Raw genomic sequence first — 19,542 nt, forward strand, 5'->3', positions numbered from 1 at the left:
ATTAGCTTTTATTTTCCATCATGCCTGCAACCATCCTGTGAAGACACTTCAGAACCTTATTTGTTTCATTCATCCCCTCTAGACTACAGTGGGTACAAGTCTAGCCTGGCCACTATCTCACCATTTATTTAGTGTGCATTTTTTAGTTTTTCCTGCCAAAAAGGACTGTTTCACATTTTCCCAGATTATTGCCCGCTCACTTTATTTATATTGCTTTGTGTTACCCTTATGTCCTTCTCACAATTTAATTCCCTATTTTTGTGCCATTGGCAAATTCAGCACCCATACTTTCTGTCCCTTCATTTATGTCATTGATATGAATTGAAAAAAGTTTATCATGGTGAACCACATGCTACGTCCTGCCAACTAGAAAAAGATACATTTATGTCTATCCTCAGTTTCCCAATAGTCAGCCAATCCTCTATCCATGCCAATATGTTACCTCCTACACCATTAGCTTTTATTTTCCACCATGTCTTTGAAAAGGCATCTTATCAAATGCCTCAGGAAATCTTAAGCAGAGTGCATCTGCCAGTTCCCCTTTATCACAGCATATGTTACTTCTTCGAAGAACTCCAATAAATTGGTCAAATATTTTCCTTTCACATAACCATGTTAGCTTTGCCTAATTACTTTGAATTTTTCTACTTACACTGCTATCGCATCTTTAATTATAGCTTCCAACATGTTCCCTGTGATGGATGTAAGCTAATTGGCCTGTGGTTTCCTGCTTTCTGTTTTTCTCCCATTTGGAATAAAGGAGTTACGTTTGCTGCAAAAGACAAATTGCTGGAGGAACTCAGCGGGTCAAGCAACATCTGTGGAGACAGAGGGGTGGTCAGCATTTCGGATCCTGATGCAGGGTCTTGACCCAAAACATCGACCACTCCTCCGCCTCCATAGACACTGCTTGACTTGCTCAAATCTTGAGAATTTTAGAGTGTTAAGATCAACCCATCAATTATCCCATTAGCTGCTTTTAAGATTTTAAGACTTTAAGATTAAGCCCGTCAAGACTATATGCTCAGTAGTATTTTCCTGTTCCTCCCTGTCCCCCTCCCCCCTCCACTCTTCCAATTCCTGACTTTCAGCAATTTCTGGGATAATACCTAAAGTGCTGATGCAAAATACCTGTTTAATTCATCCACCATCTCCTTGTTTTCCATTATGAATTCTCCAGGCTCTCTCTCTGTTGGACCAACACTTAGCTGCTCTCTTTTTTAAAATATTTATAGAAATTTTTACCATCTCTTTATCTTTCTAGTTAGCTCTATCTTGTACTCTAATTTTTTTTCTTCCTTATTAATTTTTCAGTAACGTTTTTTGCTTTTTTTTAAAAAATATTCCGGTCTTCAGATCTGTCACCTGGCTTTGCACAATTATATGCCTTTTCTTTAAATTTGATGCTATCTTTAAATTTAAATCTTTAACAACAGAAGGTGGGTTGTCCCCTTGGAATTTTTCTTTCTTATTGAGAAGTATTTATTCTGTTTATTCTAAAAGATCTTATTAAATGTTTGTCACTACCTCTTAGCTGACTGATCCCTTAATCTAATTTGCCAGTTCACTTTAGCTAGTTCTGTTTTCATGCCCTCATAATTTCTCGTATTTAAATTTAAAATACTTCTGGGCCCATTCATCTTTCCCTCGTACTGAGTGCAAAATTGAATCGTATTGTACAATTCCTTATATTTTCTGTTTGCAAACTTGAACATACCAGAAAATTTACAGCAAGATTTGCTATTTTTGTTTAAGTGTAACCTCTGTCCAAGTATGGCACTCCACAGAAAAGGAAACCTTTACATTTAAATGTTGCCAGCATTACACTTTCAGCAAACCAAACACATTTCATGTGCAGTCTTAATTTTTATTTAGCCATTGGTCTCATGAAGTCTGTATTCCAGAATATCCATATTTAGTCAAAGTGACAGCTTAAAATGCATGTGATTCTCAAAATCCACGATAAGTGCAGACGCCATCATGCATTCTGTGATTTGCTGCATGTTTTTTTCACAGAAATGTATAATAATCAAGAAGACATGTTTCCAACCTGGACAACGTGTTGGTTGAGAAGAATCATTAGCCTGCCTTGTTCTTAGTTGACTTGACCTGCCCAGTCATCCAATAATACTTTCCAACCAGCATGTTGATCACCACAGTACTAGTTTGAAAAATCTGTTGACTACCATCCACGTCACTGTTCCTCTGCATGAATTCCTCAGCATAAATTGCCAGTACGTTTCCTACATTATAACAATATCAACACTTTAAAAAGTACTTAATTATTTGTATTGTACCTTGGTAAATCCTGATGTTACGAACAGTGTTAAAACAGGCTTTATTTTTAAAGTCATGTTTTTATAACATTGTGGCAAATAATAGATTAATGAAGAAACACAATTTCCATTGTTGAGTACTATCCACTCCACTACTCCACTGTTTTTTTAAAGATCCCCATGAAATATACGTTAGAGAGAGAGAGAAAGATCTACAATTTCAAAAACATCACTGACTGCCTTTGGGCTGTCAGAAATATTATGCTGTAATAGATCACTTGCCTGATGTTAATTGCGTAATTTACATTCATGTGGGTATGTGCTTCACACTGGCACAACTGTCAGCCTTGGCTCAGTACCAGCAACTCTTTGTCTTTGTCAGGAATTTATAGATTCAACTCCTGTTCTAGAAACTCATAACTGAAGTGGACATTTCATTGAATCAGTTAACGAATGCGGTAGCATTGGATGGGATGTTAAACCCAGGCACCATCTGTGTTCAGGAAGTTAAAAAGGATCAAGAATTTGTGCTGATGATGTTTCCACAATCAATTAGAGGAACAAATATGTCAGCAGATTGTGGAAAGATGTAAAAGCAACAGGGTTCTTGTAGTGAGTGGCTTTAATTTCCCCAATATGAACTGGGACTTCCTTGGTCTAAGAGGCTTAGACAGGGCAAAATTTATTAGGTCCATCCAAAAAGGTTTCTTCAAACAGTATGTAGATAATCCAAGCAGGGAAGGGGCCAAATTAGACCTTTTATTGGGAAATGAGCCTGGCCAGGTGATTGGGAGAGCATTTTGGAAACAGTGATCACAATTCCTCAGTTATGGATAGGATGTCTGGACCTCAGGTGGGTGGGTAGCTAAATTGAGGGAAGGCTAATTACAACAGTATTAGGCACGATCTGGGGAGAGCTAATTGGGAGCAGCTGTTATTGGGGAAGTCCACATCTGATATACGGGAGTCATTTAAAGGAGAGCTGGTTAGAATTTGGGACCGATATGCTCCAGTGAGGAAGAAAGACAAGCCTGGCAAGGTTCAGGAACCTTGGATGACAGGAGATGTTGTAAATTCAATTAAAATTTTAAAAAAAAGGAAGCATATATGGTTCAGGAAGCTGAAATCAGACAGGGTCCTTAAAGAATGTAATGAAAACAGGAAAGAATTCAAATGGGAAATCAGAAGGGCAAAAAAGGGGCCATGAAATGTCCTTGGTGAATAGGATTAAGGAAAATTCCATGGCATTTCATACGTACATTAAAAACAAGAGGGTTGCTTGGAAGACCGTAGGACTATTCAAGGATGAAGGAGGGAATTCATGCATGGAGCCAGAGGAAGTGGGTGAGGCGCTAAGTGAGTACTTTGCATTGGTATTCACCAAGGAGAAGCAATGGAGGATATTGAAGATCAGTGTAGTATTTGCTAATATTCTAGGGCATGTTGACATCAAGAAGAAGGAGATGCTGGATCTCTTGAAGAACATTAAGATGGATAACTCCTCAGTACCTAATGGGATCTATCCCATGTTATTGAGAGAGGCACGAGAGGAGATTGCTGAGGCCTTGACAAAGATCTTTCTATCCTTTGCATCCACAGATAAGGCCCAGAGACTGGAGAATAACCAATATTTTTCTTTTGTTCAAGAAGGGCAATAGGGATAATCCAGCAAATTATAGGCCAGTGAGCCTTATATCAGTGGTAGGGAAACTCTTGGAGAGGATTCTTAGGGATATGATTTACTTGCATTTGGAAAAGCATGGGCATATTAGGGATAGTCAGTATGGCTTTGTGCAGGCAGGTCATGTATTAAGAACTTGATTGATTTTTCTTGAAGAGGTGATGAAGATGATTGATGAGGGTAGGACAGGTGATGTTGTCTACATGGACATCATCAAGGCATTTGACATAGTCCCTCATTGTAGGCTGGTCCAGAAGATTAAGCCACATGGGATCTACAATGACTTGGTAGATTGGATTGAAACTTGGCTTGGCCATAGAGGACAGAGAGAAGTAATGGAGAAATAGCAGACAGAGTTTAATCTGGACAAGTGTAATGTGTTGCACTTTCGGATGTCAGATGTAAGAGGGAAGTGTGCAGTGAATGACGGAACCCTAAAAGCATTGATGTGCAATGGGATCTTGGGGTCCAAGTCCATAGCTCCTTGAATGTGGCAATACAAGTGGATAAGATGGTAAAGCAGTCATACAGAAGGCTTGCCTTCATTGGTGCAGTTCTGGTCGCTGTATACAGGAAGGACAGGGAGGCTTTGGAGAGGGCGCAGAAGAGGTTCACCAAGATGTTGCCTGGATTAGACAACACTAGCTATAAGGAGAAGTTGGACAAACTTGGATTGTTTTTTCTGGTGTATCGGAGGCTGAGGGGAGAGTACATAAAATTATGAGAGGCATAGATAGGGTAGATAGTCAGAATCTTTTTCCCAGGGTAGTTATGTCAAATAGCAGAGGGCATATCTTTAAGGTGAGAGGGCGAAAGTTTAAATGAGCTGAGTGAGGCAAGTATTTTACACTGAAGGTAGTAGGTGTCTGGAACGTACTGCAACAGGGTATGGTGGAAGCAGACATGAGAGTGGTTTTTTAATAGGCATTTAGACAGACACATGAACGTGCAGGAATGGAGGGATATGGATCATGTACAGGCAGATGGGGTTAGTTTAATTTGGCATCATGGTCAGCACAAACATCATGGCCAAAGAGCCTGTTCCTGTGTTGTACTGTTCTATGTTCTAATGATCAGACAATGTTTATGTAATACAATTGAGAAAGAAATATTGGCCAGGGCACCAAAAATAACTCTCTTATGCAAAATTGCATTATCAACACAACCATTATCTCCACCAATTCTATAAGCAGGCACTTCTCAATATGACAGATAAATAATTTTCCAGCACAGCATTCCTCTATCTTATGCAAGATTCTCTAAGAATAGCAGCAAGCCAACAAGCTTGGACATCAAAGAATAAAGATTCCTGGAATGTGCCATTGAAGTGTGTGAATATGATCACAATATTTAGTTTTCAGTTGCTGTATTTTTTTGTAGCTTGACTTGAAAACTCTTAACTGAAAGATCTCATTTGATTAATTTGTTTGTGTTTGTTACAGAATTTATGGAGGTTGAAAGCTACAAGTGTGCTATATGCAGACTTTGAGAAAGTCTGGAAAGCTTAGAAAAAATCATGAAGAGTTACACGTTCTACTTAATGCTATGCATCATTGACAATTTCACGGTCAATCCTCTAAAAGCAGATGTAATATTAACACTGCAGTATATCAATTGATAGTGACCAACATTCTTCAAGAACTGGTTTAGGTTTGACATAAAGGAATAGCGGAATGAAACCCTTGTTAATGCAATGTAATGATCAAAATTAATTGAAGTTTGTCATGAAGCCTTTCCATAGTTTCGTACAACAAAATCTCTATTATTACCTCATTCAGAAATTAGATTCGTTGTGAATTTAAAATCCACTTTTAATCACTGTCATTCAAAATCATTATTTTGTCTACTTAAGCAAAAGGCAAGGCATTTGGTTTTGGAGAATGCTGTTCACCACTTCACTGCTGTACCACTGATTACTTTGATTTTTAAGTTCAATTGTATCAGCAATGGTGGCATGTCTTTCAGATGCTAATACTTGCAAATTTGCAGTCTACAATTAACTTACAAGCACAGCGCAAGGTCTGCAGGTTCAAACCATTTAAAACTGAGGTTTAGGACTGGTGTTAGGAAGTACTTCAAATGGATAAAGATGTGAGAAGAATGATTTTGGAGGTTTGCATGTTATCTACGTGTGTATGTGCATCTTAAACCTCGCATATGAAAAAAGATTGGCAATTTAGATGCAGTGATATGTGTCTGTGTTAGGGTGTAGTTTATCAATATGAATTGGACAGCTGGAGCTCCAAACTGGTATTCATCTTGCTGAATTGTGTGCATCAGACAGTCAAAGTCGAGTTTATTGTCTTATGCACAAGTACATGTATGCACAGGTGCAATGAAAAACTTACTTGCAGCAGCATCGCAGGCGAATGAGAGGATCTGGAGTGTTAATGTTGATGTTACTGAAGATTCATGACTAATGCTAGAGACAAATAGCATGTATAGTCAAGTAAATATAAAGCACAGAGCACTGGCTTTAAAATTCAGTTTTTTGGGGGTGTTGTGTGAATGGTACCATTAAGTATCTGCCTGAAACTGGGACAGTGTGTATTGATGGTGGCTGACCTGTTGTGTTACACCTGTACTTGAGATGAACATATTATCTACCATGAATTCTGAAAACATATAGCAGTCAGATGGCTTGATCTGCTGGGTAATGCCTACATTTTTGTTCTCTCTCTCTTGCTGCCCTTGTTGATGCAGGGTTTTGACCCGAAATATCGACAATTCCTTTCCTCCCACAGATGCTGCTCAACCAGCTGAATTCCTCCAGGAGATTGTTGCTACTGATCATGATCTTTTGTACACTTATATTGCATATTTTAAGTTTAAATTCATGTTAACTTCAAGTAAAAGAAGAAAAAAAATTACATATTTTTTTCTTAGCTAAGAAAATGCTTTGAATTCCTGCTGAGTCGACATTAGTTCATGATGTACAGATTATTTACACCTGGTATTATATCAAAGTTTGTAGATGACATAAAAAGAGAGATTTGGTGAAGGAGTACACAAGTTTAGGAAAATAGGCAGGATAGGTGACAATTGATTTAAGTAGAGAGGATTGAGAGGAAATGAGAGAATTAAAGTATATTCTCTGCATGTTAAGATTTGGATATAAGGTTAGAAGGGATGTTGTTCAATTTTTTTTGATAATACTGAAGTGAGTATCATGGTAAAATACTGACAAATGCATTGTAGTAAATAATTCTGAGGACCAAAGGAAAATTTCAGAGGGCCTTGGAAGGGGCTATTGATTCAATTTCCTGTCTTATGGAGATAACAAATGTTGATTTGTTTTCCTATCATTCAGTAAGCGTGAGCCTGAACTTGTACTTACTTATCTGTTTAACTCTTTATTCCATTCCCATCTCACTATCCTCTGTCTCCAACAACATTGCAATAAAAATCAACAGTAACTTAAGGAACAATGCCTTGTCTGTTGGTCAGGCATTTTACAGCCTTCATCTCCACTGAGATCATCAGTTCAGAATGATAACCCATTGCTCACACTTAATCTGACACAATCACTGCTGAAGACTGTTTTTGGCATTTTCATTTATCTTGACCCATCTTTATTTCTTGATACATCAATAATTCCTTTTGCCTTGAATCATCATCACCTTTGTATGTTAATCATTACTGCAATTCACTCTATCACTGACCTTCCTTGTAGTTTCCCCACTCCACCACCACCACTTTACTTGCTTTTGGATTTGCAAATATATTGGCATATATAAGATATTGGCAGGCACGGTTGTGTAGCAGTTAGCGTAATGCTATTAAAATGCCAGCGACCCGGATTCAATTCCGGCTGCTGTCTGTAAGGAGTTTGTACGTTCTCCCCACGTTTGCATAGGTTTCCTCCGGGTGCTCCGGTTTCCTCCCACATTCCAAAGACGTACGGGTTAGGAAGCTGTGGGCATGCTTATGTTGGTGCCAGAAGCGTGGCAACATTTGCAGGCTGCACCCAGAACACTCTATGCAAAAATATACATTTCACTGTATGTTTCGATGTACATGTGACTAATAAAGGTATCTTTTCTTATCTTCCAGTCCTATGTTTCCCAAATTCTGAGACAATGACTTCACAGGTGCCATCTGAATATGTCTAATATTTTTTTCTCTGCATTTCAGATTTCCAGCAACTGGATTATATTACTTATACAGTGATACATTGTGGTTTAAAAGTAGGGGTCACAATTATCCTTTGAATGAGAGAAGTCTACAAGGTTATGATAGCATTATGGTTGTGTTATTTGATTAGTAAGCGAGCACCCTGGACCATCAAGTTCAGGAATATCAATTTTTTAACCAAGGGAAGATCCTAGGTGAGAATCAGTAAAGGATTTCCTTACTATGCTTGACCAGAAACATATTATTGGCTTTGACTTGAATCTATTTTAGGCTATTTTTTGGTCTGCATGCTAGATTAGTCCTAAATTTGGCACCAGCTCTCCAACATTAGAGAGGAGGGCTTTCCAGTGTTGATGGGACTGAATGTGCTCTTGTTCAATTCCCATTATCTCCTTAAGTTGCAGCCAAGTCACTTGTTATTTTCTTTGTAATGGTTTAGATACTCGTATCCTTTGTCATGGATTGGATTGCTAAACCACTTAACAGGACAGTTTAAAGAATTGTAGTTTGCTATGGAAATGAAGTCACATACACCAACCAGAAAAAGACACAGAACATGTTGGAAAAATGAAAAAAATAAAACTGCAGATGCTGGAAATTTGAAATAAAACTGTTGGAAACACTCAGCAAGTCAGACAGCATCTGTAGAGAGAGAAGCAGAGTTAACATTTCAGGTCAATGAATGTCTTCTTCCTTATCAGCATTAGAAATCCAGTTGTGGGTCTATGGTGACTTTTATTCAAAGCACCTTTTTGTATCCAGATTCTAAAAGGGATTTCAAATTTTCACACAACAAAACGAGTTTGAAATTTGGGTATTGCTACTTATGATTTTGCAAGCATTTTGTTTAGAAAATTACTTGATTCATGTCCCTGACTCTTTGACTGTGCTGATGTTAGAAAATTACCTTTTCTATCTGAAATTGTAAAGTAATGTCCTGAATTTTTCATCTCTAGTTCTGTATCATATTTATTAGAATGTACTTATTTAATACAAGTATCAAACTATGAGCCAAAAGTTCACATTATTTCAGACATAACCAAGTAAACACTAATGAATGAAAGGCATTTGAATTCCGAATTGTGAAAACAATAATTTGTACTAATAACATAAAAGGTAAGATGAACAATTACTGTTCAGATGCCAATCCTATCACACTTCCGGTATTATTGTCTATGAGTTGGATTTTTTGAAAACATCTCTGATTTATGTCTTTACCCGTATAATGTTATACAATTACTATTTCTACATTTATGTCTTTGATGATCATTTGTTCGAGAAATCATATATAACTCAGTTTGTGGCATCCTTGTTTTCTGAGTTCAAGTCCTATTCTAGAACTGTCAGCACATGAATCCAGTCTGGTACCCAGTGCAGTACTGAGGGTGTGCTGCATCATTGAGGTGCTAACTTTGAAAGAGCATTAAAACAAGTCTTCATCTGAACTGCATATGAAAGAGCCCATGGCATTATATTGAATAATAGGGAACTTATCTCTGGTGCCCTGGCATATATTTAGAAAAATTGATCAACATCTTTAAAGGAAGTCATATTATTTGGCCATTATTGTAAAAAGCCATTTTGTTCTGGACCCAGATCTCCCCTTAGAATTGCTCCCTCTAGTCCCTGCACAACCATGCCTACTTGGGTCAGAAGTGGAAGGTAATTTTTCTGACTCTCTGCATCCCTGAGTCAGGCAATGAGGTTTGGATGATGTCTGATCTGTGGGCAGGTGGGCAGTGTTATGCAGACGGCCTCCTCCACCCCCCTCCCCATCCAGTCCACCCCCACTGAACATCCTGGCTGCCTTTGACAGGAGTGTCAGAATTGTCTCCTGTCCAAACCCTGTGACTTTAACCATTGTTAAATGTCACTCATATTCTAAGACACAAAAATGAACAAAAATCAAAGTAAATAATCTAGGAAATGATCCATAGGCTTGAATTCCTGTTGAAATCAGTGGGATCTCATCTGACTGGCACAGGATCAGAGAGGCAATTTTCCCAGTGCAATGCTGGATATTTTCAGCAAAAATGGATTCAATGGGAAGTGGCAGCTCAATAAGGAGACTGTTTTTTGAGCTGCTGCCATATTTGAACAATTTCCAGACACACATTTTGCATCAATGGTAAGACACCCATACACACCACTGGCCTATGAGAAATGTGCACAATCACCTGGCGAGGATTTTCTGCATAAAGTTGGTTCCATCCTTGATGGTGAGTCTCTGAGATGTGCAAGGCTATGCGAGTGCAAATCTGGATCCACCTTGGAGCTCCAGAACTACCAACAAAAGTACTGGAAAAAAATACTAGCAGCTGGCTAAGCCAAATCTCTGTCAAAACATTATGAATTACAAACAGGAAATAGTGTCATAGAGCAATTCAGCATGGATACAGGCCCTTCAGCCCAACCAGTCCATGCTGACAATGGTGTCCACCCAGCTCGTGCCAATTTCCTGCGTTCGGCCCATATCTCTCTAAGCCTCGCCCCTGCATGTACTCATCCAAGTGCTTCTTAAATGATACGATTGTGTCTGCTTCAACCACTTCCTCTGGCAGGCGCAGGAGATTGCAGATGCTGGAATACGGAGCAACAAACAATGTGCTGGAGGAACTCAGTGGCTCATGCAGCATCTGTGGGAGGAAAGGAACTGTCACATCCCGAGCTCTCAGTTGCAGACCATTTCAACTCCCCTTCCCATTCCCGCACTGACCTTTTCATCCTTGGCTTTCTCTCCTGTCAGGATGAAGCCCAACACAAACTAGAGGAGCAACACCTTATCCACCTGGATAGTCTACAACCCAGAGGCATGAATATTGAGTTTTCCAATTTTAGGTCCCCACCCCACCCCCATTTTCTTTTATTTCCCCCCTCCCCACCTGCCCTTTCCTCCCCTCTCTTCTTAATCCACAGGTCGTCCCATTTTGTCTCCCTTCCCACCCTCCTGTTAGCCTCCCTTCAGCAGTCTTCATCCCCTTCCCCCTCCTGGCTCCATCCAGGTTCGCGCCCCCCCCCCCCCCCAATCTGGTTCTAACTGTCGTTCACCTCCCCCCTAATGGTTCCCATTCTCACCTCCTTTACTTATCTGAATCCAGCTCTGGTAGCGCTTTGTGTTCCTGCTTATCTCCCTCCAGCAGCTGTCTCCCATCTTCACCCTCCCCTCCCCCCCCCAACCTTGCTCCATCTGTTTTATTTTCTTTTTCCTCTCTCTCGCTTTGTCTGCCTCCATCTATCATCCACCTGCCACAGTCTTCCAACTCCAGCCCCGCTCACCTCCCCTACCTGGCACTACCTGCCTGTCATCTTACACCCCTCCTCAGTCCACCAATCACCTCAGAATCCTTTCTCGCCACTCCCCTTCTCCTCTCTATACCGGCCACCTCGCCCCTCCACTCTCAGTCCTGATGCAGGGTTTTGACACGAATCCTCCCACAGATGCTGCCCGACCCCCCCGAGTTGCTCCAGCACATTGTGTGTTGCTTCACTTCCTCTGGTAGCTCATTCCATATACTCATCACCCTCTGTGTGAAGAAGTTGCCCCTCAAGTCTCTTTTAAATCTTTCCCCTCTCACCCTAATACTGGAAATACTTAGCAGATCAGGAAGTATCTATGGAGAGAGAAACATACTTCATATTTCAGGTCAATGGTTTCATCAGAACTGGGAAAACTTAGAAATGAAGAAAATTTAAAGTTTCGGAAATGGAGAATATTTTTCACTGAATGTTTTTTCTGACATCCAGAAACATTCCTAACCTTTTAAGAACATTCAAATTATTAAGGAAAATATACTTTTCTTAAACCAAAGCAATTTAAATACACTTTAAGCAGTTTAGTTTTCAATATGAATAGTTAAAATATAGTAAATGAACTAATGAAGTAAACGAAAATCAACTTCAGCTCCTCATGCCTATTCCCCTTCATTTAAGGGAATGGAGACATTGTTCCTGCAGTAGATCTAACGTACCATAGTTTGGTGAGGAGTTTCCCCAGTCTTCATGTTAGGGGAAGTGTCATAACATCCCACCCTGCCATTGGCCTCCATAAGGAGTCCAGCATCAATCAGAAACAGGCAAGTGGTCATATGCCAGCATGTTTACAACTTCCACGTTTGTATGCACAATGCAGGAATCTTGACATTTGTGAGAAATCAGAAATACTTCCCTGTAAAATCTGGGCCAATGTTTTTAAGCTTGTTGAGAGGGAAGGGCAAATCTATCAAACTTTCTGGTGCTGAGAGGACTGGAACATAAAAACAAGGAGGTACTGCTGAGGCTTTATAATGTATTGGGCAGACTGCATTTGGAATATTGTGAGCAATTTTGGGCCCCGTATCTAAGGAAAGAAGTGTTGGCCCCGGAGATGGTCCAGAGGAGGTACGCAAAAATGATCCCAGGAATGAAAGGCTTAACCTATGAGGAGTGTTTGATGTCTCCGGGCCTGTACTCAGTCGTGTTCAGCAGGACGAGGGCAGATCTCATTGAAACCTATCGAATACTGAAAGGCCTGGATGGAGTGGACATGGAGAGGATGTTTCCCTTAGTAGGAGAGTCTAATGCTTCATGATGGGTAATAGCAGCATGATGTAGAAAGAACAAGGATCCTTATGGCTCTGGTTCCTAACTGCTAGCTGTCACTTGGGTCAGGCTTGCCCATAATACTTGGCATGGATGAATATCCTACTGCTACTACCAAGGCTTGCACAGGAAGGATGGGTATTGATGTTTGTGGAAGCTTATCACAGTAAGAGATAACAGTGAACATTTTAAAGGAATGAACCTGCCTTTATGATCTTGAAAAGGCTGCTTGTTCAGTCTGAAAGTCTCCCCTCAAAGGTAACACTTTTGTCATTTCAGCTGATGGTAACTGAAGAGAGAGAGCGGCAGCAGTTGTCATAGATTGTTGTTTCAAAGCATTACTGAAAAGTAAATCTTTTCTCTGACTTTTTGACCTGGGAGAGGATATTGGAAGATTAATTTAAGTGTGTGCACTTGAATCTTCATAAGATTATTGCCAGTAATCTCTCTTTCATTTTCATGTTGACAGGTGAGGAATGATTTAACCAGTGAACTGGAGAAAGCAGACATTCAAATTGCAGACACAGAGAGCTTCTCTAATGATCCTTGTTTGAGCGTCAAAAAGCTCAGGGTAAGTAAGAGAAACATTAATATTTTCTTTTGATGTCCTTTATTAATCTGAACTAATGGGTAAAAGGCAAAACGCTATCGGCTTACCCATCAAGTGTTTTTTAACACTTCCGATGAGATGAAAATTCCATTCTGATTATGTTCAGAATTCAATTAATGTGAGTTTAGAAATCATTGGCTGATCTGATTTCCCTAAAAATATAACTGAGCATAGAGTGACTCCTGATGGAAATTGTGTGATACTGATATTAGATGAAGATTTGATTTCCTCCCTCATTTTTCTTCTGATCATCAAGAATTCTAGCAAGACTGTCCAAACTCACCCATCAGAGATGAGGCAGCAAGAAATATTTGAGCTCAAGGATGCAGACCCTAACAGGAGGGAAAAGGGGGACAATAGAAAGTTTGTCAGAAAAAGAAGAAAATGCTGTCTTTAATTAGCTTGTTACATCAGCACTTACGTTATTATCAAGGGGACTTCAGTTTAGTACATTCTACCACTTCTGTGTTGTTTCCTGCAAGTCTCAGGTTAGACTTCTTACCGTTTCTAATGAATCACCCAGTCAAGCTCAGTGGAATGGCATTTGTGTTCTTATTAAGGACAGAAAGAAGGCTGGAAAAATGCAGAATCTTCCTGCTGTATTTGTTAAAGCTGCAATTGTAAGTGTACCTCAGTGGTTTTCCTTGTGATGGGAATTTTTGATTGAGCAAGAGATTGTGCTTTTGAAGAGGATGGAATGAAAGCAGTGAGAGCACTTTTATTCCTTTGCAAATCGTTACACCTCCCTGCATCTACCATGCAAGTACAATTCAACTCCCAATCTTTCCTGCCTGGACTTCCATCAGTGCTGCAGCATCAGTTCAATTCTTTCCCTGAAGATATATTTGAAATGCTTGTTATCAAATGGAAGGAGGTCATTCAACCCATTTAGTCTATGCCAGCTCCCAGCAGAAAAGTCCCTTCAAACCCATTCCCCCACTGTCTTGTTCTCTAGTAGCACAGACATTTATGAGTGTCATGATGATGCTACTTCCAGAAACTGGGTCATTACATTGTCCATTGTCACCGGAAGGAAGTGTCTATATTAAAGGTACCTTTCTGGAAATAATTCCTTGGAATATCAAGCAAACAGGTATTCTAAAAGTTGGTAAATGGGGCTTATACAATCAGTAACCTTAATATTAGTGTTTACAAGAGAAGAAAAGTTTCAACCTTGTGGATGCATGGCTATTACCCACTGTGATAATTAACAACTTGACACTGGGAATGCAGCGGAATCAGTAGTCAGCAAGTTGAAAGAAAACAAATGCTACTATATGGTCTAATAATAAAAATAGTATTTTTAGCTTCACAATGCAGGAACACTGGAAAATAAGGAAGTTTCTCCACAATATGTAATTTAGGACCTGGAGACACCCAAACGATTCTTACACTTTATTAATACTACAGTAAAACTATTGATCTAGCACGTTTGAGACTTTGGTGCCAGATTGGATGTTATTTTATTTATCTGGTACTTATAATTGTAGTACTAAGGCATATAAGGCATATGGAAGAAACAATTCTAAACCATTAAACTTAATGATTTTCAACAAAAAATCAATTAAATAATTTTAGGCTGTTTTGGCAAGTGTTACATTAATTCAGTTGATTTGCTATCTGAACAGTAATTTGCTCAGGAACACCAAGTTTCATTGTGCCATTGAGGCTTCTACTGATCTGTAGCAAGGATCATGCATTCATTTATGCACTCTTGTAATGTAGCCTTGGAGCTGCTGCAGATGAAAATTCACTTCAAAGGACAAGATAAAGGAATATCAGCGGGATAGAAACTATTGATCGTACCAGGCCCAGAGCTGCTGAAGGCAATATGCTACATTGAAAGGTTATGACCAAGATGAGGAGGAATTCTTCTGAATCTTTGGAATGTCCTACCCTAGAGAACTATGGATGCTGTTATTAAATATATTCAAGGCTGAGATGAATTGATTTTTTGGACCATAAATGAAGTCAGTGTTCAAGCAAGACAGTGTTGAAGCTGTTATAAAGAAGAAGCTTTGCCCTGATTGGAACTACCTATCTTACTGTAATTGCATAGTTTTGTGTCCAAAGGGGATTTCAGGAAAAAAAAATGTGAATATTCCAAGGCAATAAAGATAACAGCTGCTGATGTAATGCACTCATGCTGTGTCTTGCTGTGATAAATATCTGCAATGTGGCTGCTTCAAGGGGTGCAGTGTCCCAAGCTGACAAGATGTTGGAAGGTCTATCCTTCCTTCTGATAAGTAAACTTTAACAAACCACTCCAGCCCTCAACCAGGTTCCAAGGTTTTTTTCCCCCTCCATTGTTTACATGTTGATTACCCTGTACAGTAGCAAATTTAAGTGTTTCATTTTGCTGGCATGAATTTGAAGTGGTGTTCTTGATTTCTATCTGTGTCATTTTTATTACAGGCCTTGGTTACCCTCTAAAGTTACAACATAGTAGGTAGGAAGAATAGTGCAACAGAATATTATTTAAATTATGCATAGCTTTTTAGTGTTGAGGGTCAGAGCAAAGAGCAAAAATTCGGCATTCAGTACAGCAAGTAATTTGGAACATAAATGGAATGATGGACTTTATTGCAGAGAAAATGCAGTATAAATGTAGGGAAGTTTTGCTTCAGCTTTCAGGGCTTTGGCAAAATCATACAGAGTAATGTGCATAGTATCACTCTCCACTTGTAAAGAACTACTTGGATGCAGTGCAAAAAAGGTCTACCAGATTGTTTCCTGGAATAGAGCAATTATCTAATGAGGATAGATTGAGCAAATTTGCTTATATTCTCTGGAATATAGAATGAGAGGTGAACTTATTGAAACATTTAGATATTGAGATGGCTTCACAGGTCAGATGCTCAGAGGGTGTTTTTTCAGATGGGTTAACTTAGAACCAGGGGATGGTTTTAGGAGAAAGGCTTGCCCATTCATGAATGAGATGAGGAGGAGTTTCTTCTGAGGCATGTGAGTCCTTAGAATTTTCTACCCTATTGAAGCTCATCATTAATTATGTGTGAGGCTGTAATGAATGGACTTTTTGGCCTACAGTGGAATTCAGAGTTATAGTAATCAAGCAGGACAGTGGGACTGAGGCCAGCAATCAGATCAACGATGGCTTTAAATGTGTTATGTAGCTATTTTCAGGACTGAAGATCTAAAGATTTCTGAACTTTCATCTTGTATTAATCTTGAGGCTTCCTACAGCACTTTCAGGTTTTGATTGTTTTGTTTCTGTTCCATGGAATAGAATTAGAGCACTTACGTGCACCATTTTCAAATAACTTTCTGCCACTTCTCTGCACCCTTGGCTAAAAATATTCCCATTTTAGTTACCATCATGATTATGTGGTGCAGTGGTTTAACACTTTAACAACTGAGTCAGTTGAAAATATTTGATAAAGGTAACTGACTTGTATCTCATGAGGCTCATGTGGAACTTCATGTCATGTGTTTCTATTCCTGATCAAATCAGTCTAGCATGACCCATATCTGGTTCACTTTGTTTGGCCATCCATGTCAATTGCAATAGCATCAACGCCGAGTTTTGGAGAGAAATGGGCATAAGAATAGTATTCAGAGAAGACTGACAGGATGCAGGAAATAACACCTCATAGTAAACAAGAAGCATGCTCCAGCAGAGAATTAACTGGAAAATACAAATAGATTTTTTCTGGAGTGTACATGTAAAACCCAGGATGAGACTCTGATGCAGAGATACAATAAAATATTTATTTTAAAATCAACAATTGAACAGTGCTTCCATTTTGGCAAAGCACTATGATGCAGGGAAATATTGGAAGATCCATTCTAAACTGCATTTTAAGCATCATGAAGTAGCACTGTCAAGTTAGTCTGGTCTACAGCTTTCTAGACAGAGAAACCATTCAATAGCCTGAGAAATATGAACTGTTTTTGTCGTAATGGAATAACATAAATTGTACATGCAAAGTTCTCTTTAAAATGGATGAAAATCTGAAATCTAATTGACTTGACCTATGTAGAGACCATTGGTCCTCTTAAGAAGTAATGCATTTGCTTGCTTTTTAGCTAGCAAAGATGGTACCGACAGTGCAGATGGGCTCAAATTTTTGGAAATTTGCTTGAGAAGCTTCAGGAAGGTTTATCTGTGTGTTAGATCTTGTGAAATTGCTGAACCCTCATAAAGAATGTAGTTAGGGCTTTGCTGCATTGCAAATTTACTCCTGAAGACGGTTTACTTGCCTGAGTCGAAACTGAAATATATCACTTGGTTGGACCATTGTTAATTTCTGCAACAGTATTATTGTATTCTTTTCCTGAATAGGTTGAAGAAGCTGTGGCTAAGAGCACCGATATATCAATGCACACTGCAAGACAATTGCAGAGCATCAGTTCTCATCAGTAATTTTCTGCATGGTGAATTCACATTCAGCTAATCCAAGCAAGCTTGGAATTCCACATGGCTCCTTGAAGTTGAATGTGAAGTGGCCTTAACAGCAATCTGTGAGCATGAGCCTGCAGTTCATACACCTTTCAGCTGATTTTTTTCTAATTTCAAAAATATACTTTATTCATTACAGCATATACAGGAAATACAATTGGTACACCTCTTTCTCTACATTCATTGTACCATCCAATCATTATCTTAAGATGCATCAATGCATTCATATTTCCTCCTGAAACAAAGTACCCATGAGACAATTAAGAGGCTATTATACAGGGCCCAGCTCCTCCATATCCTGTGGCCTAGACAGTGGTCCGAAGCCTTTGAGGTGGCTGCACTGAGCTTCAGTGCTTCCACACACTTACTCCTGCACCTTGGGTTGTGCCAGTCAGGAGCATTGTCTTGCAGATATTGCCCATCCTTCTTCCTTTAAATCGTCAAAATGAATAGAGCCTCCAGTTTCCAAGAAATGGTTGTACCTAGGCCGTCTTTCCTTCAGGCCACCATAAACAATGTTCAAAATCATTTACCTGCCATTAAAATGTTGATTGGAGTTTGTAAACATTTACAAAAGCATTTCACATCCTCCTCACTTTAAAATCTCAGATCTTCATGCTTGCGACCACTTCGCTGTGCTTACATATGGAAATGATGTATGTTCCTGAACATACGCTGGTCCCTTCTGTCATTGGAGAATGCTATGTTGCATCTGAGGTTTTTTTAAATGTGGAAATAGTATTAGAAAATCAATTACAAAATGGTAAGCAAATAAATAGGTAGCAAAGTTTTCTAAATTCCATTTATGGTTTTGCTCATGAAAATTAAATATTCTGGATGCTTCAATAGATCAATATCATTATCAAAATAGATGGCAACTTTGAGAAAATTGGTCAGATTGTGGTATTATCTGCACTTCTGGATGCTGAGATACAGATTAATCTTCTAGGCCCCAGGCATGTTAGTGTAACACTGTAAAACTCATCCCTAACAACAGAGTTGAAATGTGAGAAGGAACTAGAAAGTTCCTTGAAAGAAGTTGACTGCAAGGTAATCTTAGAGTTTATAAATATTATTAAATGATGTGGAAAATATCAATTCAAAACATTGCTCAAACTAAACTCCTGGCAAAGGCACAGGCGATCTAGCTTCAAAGCACTACAAGTCACTAGAATATCTTTGGAAATTTATAGTTAGAAATTTGTTCCATTGGTGATGCGAAATGGGTGGTATTTGATTAGCCCTTTGTTATAACCAGTGCCTCGTTTGATTTTATTGACTGCAATGAAATTAAATTGAATATCAGAAGTTGCTTTCAATGGGCCACTGATTCAATTCCTTCTGCTGTATATCACTGCCTGAGGTGTTTTTTCCATCTGTACTTTAATAACTACTAATAATGAGTAATTTTCTAAAGATCCTATGAGGTTGTCATGGTATGTAGCATATAATCCTTTTCATTCCAGCCTGATCAAAAGCCTCTGACATCAAAGGAAATTAAAACTCAAAGGGAAGTATGATGTGTGGCTGATGCGATATCACCCAGAGTCACTCCTTAGATGTGGAAAATATGTTTTCTTTCATTCATGATTGGGGATGAGAGTGTTGCTGGTAAGGCGACATTTATTGCCCAACCCTAGTTGCCCTTGAACCAATGAAGTTCTTTTGTTGCAAGTACTCCCAGAATATTGTCGGGTAAGAAGTTACAAGGTTTAATTATACTAAACTATTTGTTTCTACTGATTCTATGGTCTTATTGTACTTGCACCACTCTTAACCTGTCCTTCTAACCAAATCCATTACTTTGTACATCAACTTTCTAAACGCAGTTTCCTTTTGTTGC

At 39.0% G+C, this 19,542-nt stretch overlaps 1 protein-coding gene across 2 annotated transcripts in view; it reads left to right on the plus strand.

Moving 5' to 3' along the window:
* The window catches only part of gabbr2 (gamma-aminobutyric acid (GABA) B receptor, 2), a 692,216-nt gene that overhangs the window by 461,477 nt on the left and 211,197 nt on the right, over positions 1-19,542 (plus strand). For both annotated transcript variants that reach the window (XM_052016888.1, XM_052016889.1), the window contains one exon: positions 13,139-13,240. In XM_052016888.1, coding sequence (XP_051872848.1) covers positions 13,139-13,240 — 102 coding nt within the window. The remainder of the gene's footprint in view (positions 1-13,138; positions 13,241-19,542) is intronic.

The sequence above is a fragment of the Pristis pectinata genome, chromosome 5 (assembly GCF_009764475.1).
Source record: "Pristis pectinata isolate sPriPec2 chromosome 5, sPriPec2.1.pri, whole genome shotgun sequence".
In the NCBI taxonomy this organism is placed as follows: Eukaryota; Metazoa; Chordata; class Chondrichthyes; order Rhinopristiformes; family Pristidae; genus Pristis; species Pristis pectinata.